General features: G+C 43.5%; 1 protein-coding gene across 2 annotated transcripts in view; it reads right to left on the bottom strand.

Annotated features, from left to right (window-relative positions):
• The window catches only part of OGA (O-GlcNAcase), a 36,277-nt gene that overhangs the window by 14,398 nt on the left and 9,814 nt on the right, over positions 1-12,065 (bottom strand). For both annotated transcript variants that reach the window (XM_062214831.1, XM_062214832.1), the window contains 5 exons: positions 10,454-10,552; positions 9,064-9,348; positions 4,508-4,666; positions 3,146-3,759; positions 1,991-2,165 (listed from right to left, as the gene is read on the bottom strand). In XM_062214831.1, the coding sequence (XP_062070815.1) occupies positions 1,991-2,165; positions 3,146-3,759; positions 4,508-4,666; positions 9,064-9,348; positions 10,454-10,552 (1,332 nt within the window). The remainder of the gene's footprint in view (positions 1-1,990; positions 2,166-3,145; positions 3,760-4,507; positions 4,667-9,063; positions 9,349-10,453; positions 10,553-12,065) is intronic.

Below are 12,065 nucleotides of genomic sequence, written 5' to 3'. Positions count from 1 at the left end.
CATAATTGCACAGTAGAGATAAAGCTTGAGAAACAAAACTGCACGGCACATAATGCAAAGTTTAATTTTTAATAATTCTTGAACTAAAAGCTGAATGTCAAATGCTTTAAATACTGCATTCTCAAGCTCAGTAACCCAGACTTCAGGTCTAAAACCCCTATGGGCCTTAGAAACTCAGCTTAAATCCCAATCAGGGGGCTGGCACTGTGGTGTAGTGGGCTAAGTCTCCGCCTGTGGCACCAGTATCCCATATGGACACCAGTTCGTGTCCCTGCTGCTCCTCTTCCCATCCAGCTCTTTGCTAAGGCCTGGGAAAGCAGCAGAAGATGGCCCAAGTGTTTGGGCCCCTGCACAGAAGAAGTTCCTGGCTTTGGATTGGCCCAGCTCCAGACATTGCAGACATTTGGGGAATAAACCAGCGGATGGAAGACTTCTCTCTACCTCTGCCTCTCTGTAACTCTGCCTTTCAAATAAATAAATATATCTTTAAAAAAAATCCTAATCAGGATTAAATGTAACTCCTTCACCAGAAACCTGGAAAACACATGTTGACACCCAATAACCAATTTAGATATTTTTCTAAAACTTAAGAGCTACCTCCCACCTCCAAGAGATATCCTGGAGCCTTTTAACGAGTGATTTCCTCTTCTAACGGTGAGTGTTTGGCACAGCAGTTAAGATGCCACTTGAGATGTTCACATTCCATCTCTGAGTGCTTGGCTCTGCTTCCAATTCCAACTTCCTGCAATTACACACCCTGGGAGGCAGCAGGTGATGGCTGAAGTACTTGGGTCCTCACCATCCATGTGGGAGACGTGAACTGAATTCCCTGCTCCTAGATTCAGCCTGGCCCAGCCTAGAATGTTGTGGGCATTTGGGGAATGAACCTTGCAGTAGATACCTTTCTTTCCCTCCCCACCTCACACCTTTCAAGTGGTTTTTAGTGTTTTTAAAAATCTTTTGTTTTATTTATGGCAACCCAAAGAAAATTCTATTTTCAAAATAACAGAGGCTCTACTTTTAGCAACTAATTAGTTGTATCTTAGGAAAAAAATTTTTTTAATATGTAAGAAACCAAAGTATAAAGGCAGGAACAAAAGTTTCAGTACTACTCCTTGGTTAATCTAAGCTCAATGTTTCAGACATCAATTTCATAACCAGCCCATAAAGCCCATCATAGTATTTGTGACAACTATGAAAACTATGACATGTCAGTCAGCCTTGCTGCCTGCTGTGTGCTGTATTAAGTCCATTACATATTCCTTATGGCTGGATTGAAAACCTGGAAACGAAAATGAGGTCCCTGGGGAAACTTGGCCATGCTGGTGCTTTTTACCAAGTTTGAGGATTTTCAGGAAAAAAAAAGTTTTCAAGGGAGACATACAGAAGTCCATTTAATAAAGCACAAACTTTTCAGGGGACTGCAATTTCTATCCCCTGCTAAAACCAATTACTTGGTAGAAGGATAAAGAAAAAGCCATGTGTATTAATACCCAGCAGCACCAGAATAGCCTTCCACTAAAGCTCGCATGCGCACAGGGCTGGGAGGATGGCCTCCTCTTGCCAGGCCCTTCAGGTCATTTCGCAATTGTTCTGTTATACACAACATTAACGTTATCAAGACACAGCAAGCAGCAGAGAGCTTAGAGTCACATTTCATAGTGTCTCATCTCCAGATCAATCACGGTGGTATGCAGGGTTCCGTCCAGGAAGCATTCAGTCAGAGCAAGTTAAAGTCAGTACTTCTAACATATTTTTCAAGATATTTATGCAGAATTAGCCCAAGGGAGAAAAATTATGTGCTTGATATAATCATTGAGGCTTGCACACCTCAACTCCCCAACAGTGCCTACCTTTGAAAGAAACCCAGGCAAAGAACTGAAAAAGATCTGGAAATTCACCAATTCCCTAAATGTTTTTCTCCCTATGGGATAATTTTTTTTAAGGGACAATATATTTGAGGAGAAGAGATTATTCCTGGCATACCTACCTAACCACTGTACAAAAGACTTCACCATAGACATTATACTCTTGATATCCCAAACATAGGAGTACATGTCATAAAGGATTGTCCTGTTGGCACAGTTGGAGAGCCGAGTGAACATTCCCATCACAAGTCCACACATCTCTTCAAATTTGGCTGCTCGTGACCGCCATTCTTCAATCTATTGAGGATCCAAAAAAAAAAAAAAGACTAAGAATATAACAAAATAATCTAAGACATAGTTACAAACTAGGCTATTATCAAATACCTGCAATTTATGCCAACCATCAAAGCACTACTGGCTTAAACTCCAGAGAAGCGATTAGTGTCCATCTCCCTAAACTGAGAAATAACGCTAAAATAAGCAACACTGACCTTTTTCCAGACCTAACTAAGATGAAAACTATGGAAGTGAAGATAACAGATTCAGCAGAGTTCATATTCACTTTAAGCAATACTTTTCTTAAAATTTTATTCTTTAAAGATTTATTTATTTGAAAGGCAGAGATACAGAGAGGGAGAAAGATCTTCCATCTGCTGGTTCACTCCCCAAATGGCTGGAATATCCAGGGCTAGGCCAGGCCAGGTGCTTCTTCTGGGTCTCCCATGTGAGTGGCAGGGGCCCGACCACTTGAGCTATCTTCCACTGCTTTCCTAGGTACATTAGCAGGGAGCTGGATCAAAGTGGAGCAGCCAGGATTTGAATCACCACCCATATGGGATGCCAGCACTGCAGGCAGCCGCTTGACCTTCTGTACCACAGTGCCGGCCCCGCAACACATTCTAAAATGTGGTCAGGGCCAGCACTGTGGTGCAGTGGGTTAAGCTGCTGCCTGTGAAGCCAGTATCCCACACCAGCGTCAGTCTGAGTCATGGCTGCTCCACTTCCAAACCAGCGGCAGCAGATAGTCCAAGTGCTGCCACCCTTGAAGAAGACCTGGATGGAGTTCCTGGAACCCGGCTTTGGCTTCATCCACCCCCAACCAATGCTTCCATTTAGGGAATGAACCAGCAGACAGAAGTTCTCTCTCTCCTGTCTCTCCCTTTTATTTACTCTATAACCTGCCTTCCAAACAAATATTTACAAAACATAAACTTCTCCCACATTACCTGCATGGGGAATCATCCAGGCTACTCAAGCAGTAAATTAAGCATACTCACCTTTTCAGAGTCTTTTCCTTTGCAATTGACACTGACAACACTGCTATTTGCTCGTAGCCACTGGAATTCCCGTAACATCTGTGCTCCTTTGGGCCCATGCTCGTAAGGAAGGTAAAACAGATCTGCAAGTAACTGCAAATCCTCCAGAGTCACTGGTTCGGCAGTGTACAAAGGCTTTTCATTTGGACCGGGCACAAACTGCTCCTTGTTTGTCTGCTCATCAGTCTGCATAGGAGCAATGTCACTAATGCAATCTTCCTGCATGGACATCTCTGGCGATTTTGATTCAGCTATGCTCTCTTTATCAGTGTCCATTGGTTTTAGTTCCTCTGCCATTTTAGCTTCAACAATTTCAGTTAGTATTTGATTGTCATTCTTATGGTCCGTTTCTTCTTGTTTTTCTACTACCATGTCCATGGGCTCCTCATCTGGCTGTTTCTTTTCTTCTTCCTTGGTCAGAGGTGAAGGCTCACTATTCAAAGCTGCCCCCTGGCTCATAATGGGCTCCTGGTAAACCGTTGTAACTACAGTTGCAGCATTTAAAGAAGGTGCTGCCACTAAGGGAGTCCCATCAACTACACTTGCTTTAGCTCCACTGTGTGCGACTTGCCTACCTACACACACATACACACACAAAGAAGAAAAAGTGGAAAAGAGAATAAATTAGATTTATTAGAGAAACGCCTTCTCTTACCACCATATACTTAACTGGAACCTTAGTTTTGAGATTTCAAATAATCTGAAAAAAGTGAAATTTCTGTAAATCATCAGAGGCAGGATTTTAAGAGGGAGAGTAGATACACAGGTAGTACACATCCCAAAACATGCCAAGATCCTATTACCTTCTCTTTGGAAAATCTGTTTTTAAAGTACTTAGATAATTGGTTCAAATCAACATTTTATCATGGTAAAAGCTACTTAAAACCAAAAGTAAGATTTTTTAAAAACTTTACTTTTGAGATTTCATTTTGCTTAGAAGGCCATAAGGTAAGGCATATGACAGAGTTCTTTATTTTGGAACTAAAACGTGTGATCAAACCCTTTTACAGGCAGGCATTTGGCCTAGCAGTTAAAATGCTGCTTAAAGATGCCTCTATGCCATCCTATATCAGAGTTCAATAACCAGCTCCACTCCTGATTCAGGCTTCCTGCTAATGCAGACCCAGGAAACAGCAATAATAAATCAAGTAATGTGAAAGACCTGGATTAAACTCCTGGCTCCTGGCTTTGTATCCAGTTTGCATCCATTGGGGGCTTTTGGGGAGTAAGCCAATAAATGGGAGTTCTCTTCTCTCCCTCTCTGCTTCTCAAAAACAAATGGCAAAAATAACAAACACCCTTACAAAGAATGGCCAGACTCACTGCTGTACTGATGGGGTACACCAAACTCCTGCAACCATTCTGTTAAAGCCAGCTTTAGAGCCATCTGTGGACTATAGAGTACATCAGTTTCAATATCTTCATCACTGCCTTCGTTCTCTAACTTTATCTGGATGGACACAGTACTGTCTTCACTGTCAGCTGCAAAAAAAAAAAAAAAAAAAAAAGCACAAAAATAGTTTGGATCACAAGTCTCCTGGTAAGCAAGAGAGCTAAATACAAATAGTCATTCTAATACAGCCAAAGAAATAAAGAACTAGACCAAGAACAAACTCTAAACATAAAAAATGTAAACAAACACAAAACCTTTCATTAAAAAATTTATCCAAAATAGTCACCTAAATGCACTACTAAATGTAAAATTCCATCTGAAATAAAACACAGTATCTTTAGAATTACTAGAAAAGTCAATTGGATATATCTACTTAGTACTAGTTAATAGGAACACAATGTTTAAAGTGCCATGCTTTCCACAAAGAAAAACTGCCACCTATGACACCAGCATCCCATAAGGGCACTAGCTTGAGGCCCAGCTATTCCACTTCAGATCCAGCTCCCTGCTGATGCACCTGGGAAGGCAGTGGAGGATGGCCCAAGTCCCTGGGACCCTGCACCCACATGGGAGACCTGGAAGAAGCTCCTGGCTTCTGCCTTCAGCCTGGTCCGTCCTGGCCACAGAACCATTCAGATAGTAAACCAACAGAAGGACGATCTCTCCCCTCTCTCTTTCTCTCTCTCATCTTTCCCTCTCTGTAACATTTTCAAATAAATAAATTTAAAGGAAAATAATACCTAGCCTTCAGGGAATTATAACTTTATTATTAATAATGCATTGAAGAGAGAAGAGAAAATCAAGAGAGCCCATATATGACCACAGATAAAGCAATGAAGCCCTTAACTAGGATAGACAGCATCAAGTAGGGGAAATTAAATCTGAATTCTTTGGCTGAGTATTCAAAAACCATTATTCTTTGCTTTCCTTATTATTTCCTTGCACACAGCTCCATTCTGCTAATGTCTACCGTTCTTTAATGTGCTTCATACTCTGCCTTAATAGATCTACTAGCTATAGGGCCAGTGCTGTGGCACATGAGTTAACCTACCACTTGCAACACTGGCATCCCGTATCACAGTGTGCTGGCGTGAGTCCCACCTACTCTACTCCCTATCCAGCTTCCTGCTAATGCACCTTGTAAAGGCAGTAGAAGATAGCCCAATCCTTGCAAACTCTACTCATACTCCGAATATAATAAATATATACTCAATAATATACTCACAGCTTAAATATCTGTGAAATCATCCCTGACACTTTGTTTTACAGAAGTAATCACTATCTTCCAGATTCCTGCAGCACTTTGTAGATACAAAGTTATAACACTTAGCACAATATAGTACAACTGCCTATATGCTTTATCCAATGCTAGGCTGTTTTTCAAAAGGAGGGACTACTTTATCCCTTGTAAACTCAGTGCTTAGGAACATTCATTTGCCACATAAGATATATAATTATAATGAATAAACAATTCCCCAGCATTCTCTTTCAACTTAATTTTTCATAAATACAAAAATAAGTGGGGCAGATGTTTGACCTAGTGATTAAGACACAAATTAGGGGACCAGCGCTGTGGAGTAGCGGGTAAAGCCACTGCCTGCAGTGCCGGCATTCCGTATGGGCGCTGGTTCGAGTCCTGACTCCTCCACTTCTGATCTAGCACTCTGCTGTGGCCCGGGAAAGCAGTGGAGGATGGCCCAAGTCCCTGGGCCCTTGCACCCACATGGGAGACCCGGAGGAGGCTCCTGGCTCCAGATCAGCGCAGCTCTGGCCATTGCAGCCAACGGGGGAGTGAACCAGTGGATGGAAGACCTCTCTCTCTCTCTGCCTCTCCTTCTCTCTGTGTAACTCTTGACTTTCAGGTAAATAAATGAATCTTTTTTTAAAAAAAAAAAAAAAAAAAAAAGGACATAGGATACCTGTATCCCATATCACAATGCCCAGCTTGATGTCCACCCAGCTCTACTCCTGACTCCAGCTTCCTGCAACAAAGACTCTAAGAGGCAGTAATTATGGCTCAAATAACTGGGTTCCTGCTACCCACACGAAGTCCTATACTGATATCTCCACTTGTTTGTGACATTTACGGAGTGAGCCAGTGGACAGGAGTGTGTGTGCGCTTTCTGAATCTGCTTCTCAGAAAAATAAAAACTTAGGGGTGGGTGTTGTGGTGCAGTGGGTTAAGTTTGGGATGTACGTATCTCATATCCCCATATCAGAGCACTTGCTTCATGTCCTGGCTGCTCCATTCCTGACTCCAGCATCCTGCTAATTTAGACCTGAAGGTAGCAGTGATGGCTGAAGTAACTGGACTCTTGTCACCGCCATCAGAGACTTGGATTGGGCTCCCAGCTTTTCTGAGGCATTGGGGAATGAGCCAGTGGATGGGAGCATGGATGCATGCTCTTTCTCAATCTCTCAGGGAAAAAAAAAAAATTAGGAGACGGAGCAGGTATTGTAGATTTTTTTTTTTTTTTTTTTGACAGGCAGAGTCGACAGTGAGAGACAGAGAAAAGGTCTTCCTTTTGCCGTTGGTTCACCCTCCAATGGCCGCCGCACCACGCTGATCCGATGGCAGGAGCCAGGTGCTTCTCCTGGTCTCCCATGAGGTGCAGGGCCCAAGTACTTGGGCCATCATCCACTGCACTCCCTGGCCATAGCAGAGAGCTGGCCTGGAAGAGGGGCAACCGGGACAGGATCGGTGCCCCAACCGGGACGAGAACCCAATGTGCTGGCGCCGCAAGGTGGAGGATTAGCCTAGTGAGCCACGGCGCCGGCCGGTATTGTAGATTAACTTTGGGATGCTGGCATCCCTTACCAGAGTGCATGGTTTGAATCCTGGCTACTCTGCTCTGACCCAGCTTCCTGTTCATGCATCTGGGGATGCAGTAGATAGCCGCCAAAGTACTTGGGTCCCTGCTGCCCATGTAGGAGATCTGGATGGAGTTCTGTGCTCCAGGTTCCTGGCTTTAACCTGGTCCAACCCTGGCTGCTATGGACACTTACAGGAGTCAACCAAAAGACAGAAGATCGATCGAATGATCGATCAATCAATCTCTCTCTCTCCATCACTCTGCCTTTCAAATTTATTTTTAAAAAATTAGTAAGTGAAGCTGGCGCCGCGGCTCAGTAGGCTAATCCTCCGCCATGCGGCGCCGGCACACCGGGTTCTAGTCCCGGTCAGGGCACCGATCCTGTCCCGGTTGCCCCTCTTCCAGGCCAGCTCTCTGCTGTAGCCAGGGAGTGCAGTGGAGGATGGCCCAAGTCCTTGGGCCCTGCACCCCATGGGAGACCAGGAGAAGCACCTGGCTCCTGCCATTGGATCAGTGCGATGCGCCGGCCGCAGCGCGCTTACCGCGGCGGCCATTGGAGGGTGAACCAACGGCAAAGGAAGACCTTTCTCTCTGTCTCCCTCTACTGTCCACTCTGCCTATCAAAAAATAAAAATAAAAAAAAAAATTAGTAAGTGAATGTCTAAAATGAGAGTATCTGAAATAAACAAGGTGAATAAAAAAGAGTTATGAAGGGGCCGGCGCTGTGGCACAGTGGGTTAAAATCCTGGCCTACAATGCCAGCATGCCATATGGGCACCAGTTTGAGTCCTGGCTGCTCCACTTCGGACCTGGGAAAACAGTGGAGGGTGACGCAAGTCCTTGGGCCCCTGCACCCATGTGGGAGACCCAGAAGAAGCTCCCAGTTCCTAGCATCGGATCAGCTCAGCTCTGGCTGCTGCAACCATTTGGGGAGTGAGCCAGCAGATGGAAATCCTCTCTCTAATGACAGATGAAGTAACTCAGATAAGAGTATGTTAAGTCATCTAAAATATTCCATTTAATCAAATCACCTGAAAACAACAAATCCAAATGATTCTAGGGATAATGGGAATATTAAAAGACTACTGTGTTGGGTCCAGCTTTGTGGTATAACAGGTAAAGCTGGCACTTGTGATGCCAGCATCCCATATGGGCACTGGTTTGAGTCTCAGCTGTTCTACTTCTTGCCCAACTCCCTGCTAATGTGCCTGGGAAAGCAACAAATGACCTAAGTGCTTGGGCCCCAGCACCCACATGGGGGATCTGGAAGAAGCTCCTGACTCCAGGCTTTGGTCTGTCTCAGCCTGGGCTGTTGCAGACATTTGGGGAGTGAACCAGCAGACAGATCACTCTCTCTCTCTCTCACTCACTCACTCACTCTGTGTATGTCTCTTCCTCTGTGTAACTCTTTCAATTTTAAAAAATTGTGTTGTATTCAGACCTTAAATATTGAGCCATATTTTAAAAACAAAGGACGAAGACAAAGAGGTGAAGTGATTTATCTAAAAACACTCAGCCTTTCTTCTATGATATCCATACCTCATTAATAGAGCTGAACCACACACTTTAATCAAACTTCTTACATTTTGATGACAAAGGAGTATCTATTGTTCACTGGCTCTAGTTAACCCCAGCTCTCTCCCCACAGCTTGCTATAAAGATAAGCTACTTACTCATCACTACATCTTTTCTCACTCCATTCATATTTGATTTGTACCAGGTGGCAAGGGTGTGGATAGCAACATAGTTGGCTTCAAATTCACAATTTGGATTAGTGAGAACTCCTTTTAACCGTGGGATGAGTTCTGTGGATCTTCCTTTGTATGGACCCAGAAATAGCCTCTTCTGATCATAATCATTAGCATGAATGTTATCCCAAATTACTGGAGCTCTCTTAATGATCTTAGAAACCTCTTCAATGGACTCTACTGGAATTTCTTTAGAAACAACTTTGGGACCTAGAAATAATGACAACCGTTTATTAGAAGAAATTTCACACAGGGTTCTTTAAAATACACTGCACATATAACTTTGTTTTCCTTACACTTGTATATATACTTTCTAACAATTTCTCTTTTTAAACACACCAACAACTCTTTTAACCTAAGTTTTATATTTTCATTTTCTAATGTAGAACAGCCTTCTGGGGTTGGGATTAACACCCTTTATTTTAGTGCCCTATAGATCCTGATTTAGTCAGTAACTCACAGAATCACTGCAAAATTGTCAAGCCATTTTTTTATACCAAATGAAGAATATATACTTTGTAAAAGATGAGTATTTTAACAAGTTTTCAGGTTAAGTTTCAGTTATAAAAAAGGAAGAGGCTGGCATTGTGGTGCAACAGGTTAAGACATTGCTTGCAAGTCAGCATCCCTCACCCGGGTGCTGGTTCAAATCCATTTCCAATCCAGTTACCTGTGAATGTACCCGGGGAGGCAGCAGAAAGGCCTCTGGAATACTTGGGCTCTGCCACCCTTGTGGGAGACCCAGATGGAGTTCTTGCCTTCTGCCTGGCCCAGACTTGGCTGTTGCAGCCATCTGGGTAAAAGACCAACAGATGGCCGGCGCCACGGCTCACTAGGCTAATCCTCCGCCTTGCGGCGCCGGCACACCAGGTTCTAGTCCCGGTCGGGGCACCGATCCTGTCCCGGTTGCCCCTCTTCCAGGCCAGCTCTCTGCGTGGCCAGGGAGTGCAGTGGAGGATGGCCCAAGTCCTTGGGCCCTGCACCCCATGGGAGACCAGGAGAAGCACCTGGCTCCTGCCATCGGATCAGCGCGATGCGCAGGTCGCAGCGCGCCTACCGCGGCGGCCACTGGAGGGTGAACCAATGGCAAAAGGAAGACCTTTCTCTCTGTCTCTCTCTCTCACTATCCACTCTGCCTGTCAAAAAAAAAAAAAAAAAAAAGACCAACAGATGAAAGATACATTTCTCTCTCTCTGTCACTCTGCCTTTCTAACCAATAATTTTTGTTGTAAAAAAGTATTCAATTAACAATAACAACCAATTTCTCTAGGTCCTAGTTAACTGGAAGTTTACTAAGTAAATTTTAAAGACCTACCTGTCCAAAGCACCTCAATTCCTGGTAGAAGCTTTTCACCCACAGTCCTTAAATAAGGTGACTGAGATACATTTGGGTAACAGAAAGTGCCACAGTACTCTGTATATAGGGGGAAAAAATTAAACAATCAGAAGTGAAATGGTCATAGGTTTTCAAATGGGGAAAAAACGGCTACCAAACCTAAAAGCTTTAATCTAAATGATAAAAGGCATGTGTCAAGGATGGTGCCAGACTTAAATGATAAAAAGCTCCACATTGGGGCCAGCACTGTGGCACAGCAGGTTAAGCCACGGCCTGCAGTGCCACATCCTATAAAGGCTGATGCAGTTCCCTGCTAATGTGCCTGGGAAAGCAGGGAGGGAAGATGGCCCAAGTCCTTGTGCACCCATGTGGGAGACTGGGAAGAATCGCCTGACTCCTGACTTCTGGGTTCAGGTCGACCAACCTCCAGCCACTGCAGCCATTTAAGGAGTGAACGAGTGGATGGAAGCTCTCTCTCCCTCAATCTCCCTCTCTCTTGCTGTAACTCTTTCAATTAAATAAGTAAATCTTTAAAAAAAAAAAAAAAAGGGAAAGAGCTCTATATCATACCTAAAAGGAAATAAACTCAATGGCAAGTTACTTTAAAAGTCAATTCATGGGGCCGGCGCTGTGGCGCAGCAGGTTAACGCCCTGGCCTGAAGCGCCAGCAGGCATTCCATATGGGCACTGGTTCTAGTCCCAGCTGCTCCTCTTCAGATCCAGCTCCCTGCTATGGGCTGGGAAAGCAACGGAAGATGGCCCAAGTCCTTGGGCCCCTGCACCCATGTGGGAGACCCAGAAGTAGTTCCTGGCTCCTGGCTCCGGATCGGCACAGCCCCAGCTGTTGTGGCCAAGTGGGGAGTGAACCATAGGATGGAAGACCTCTCTCTCTCTCTGCCTCTCCTCTCTTTGTGTAACTCTTTCAAATAAATAAATAAATCTTTAAAAAAAAAAGTCAATTCATAAAATCTGATATCTTCTTCTAACAGCAGTATACATTCAACTCTATGATCCATTTTTTTTAAATGTCTGAACTGTCCATACTTCTCAATTATAGTCAGGGGCCAAAGACAATGAACAGACAGCATAACAAAACTAATACAAGATTATGCCAATAGATATCAGTATCCAACTGCAACTTAAATCATAATTTAGGCTGAATTAATTCCCAACATGATCTTATTGAACACTGGGTATCCATAGTATCAGACTACTAAAATAAGGTTCATAGCTCACAATACTCAGACATACAAGTAATTCAGTCTATAATCTCATAAACTCATTTATCGTGTCCTTAACAAACAAGGAATTCTTATAAATTAAATCATAAGAGACTAAATCATTTTAATGGGAGGAGTTGGAGAAGGAAAAGAGGAAAAATTATTAAATCTTTCTAGACTGACTCTGAAAATAAGAGCCCAGATGGGAGTGGGAGGAATAAAAAGTACAGACATGCATGTGCAGAAAGAGGGAACAAGCAGAAGAAAATAAGTGACTACATAAAAAACAACGTATTTTTGCTTTTTCCCATTTTCATTACTAATAATAATATGCTTCCTTTAGTTTTGATAATATGTTTATATACTTCCAG

Source organism: Lepus europaeus, chromosome 17, assembly GCF_033115175.1.
Source record: "Lepus europaeus isolate LE1 chromosome 17, mLepTim1.pri, whole genome shotgun sequence".
NCBI classification, from domain to species: Eukaryota; Metazoa; Chordata; class Mammalia; order Lagomorpha; family Leporidae; genus Lepus; species Lepus europaeus.
The sequence above is the reverse complement of the archived record's forward strand: the minus strand, read 5'-3'. Positions and strand labels throughout refer to the sequence as shown.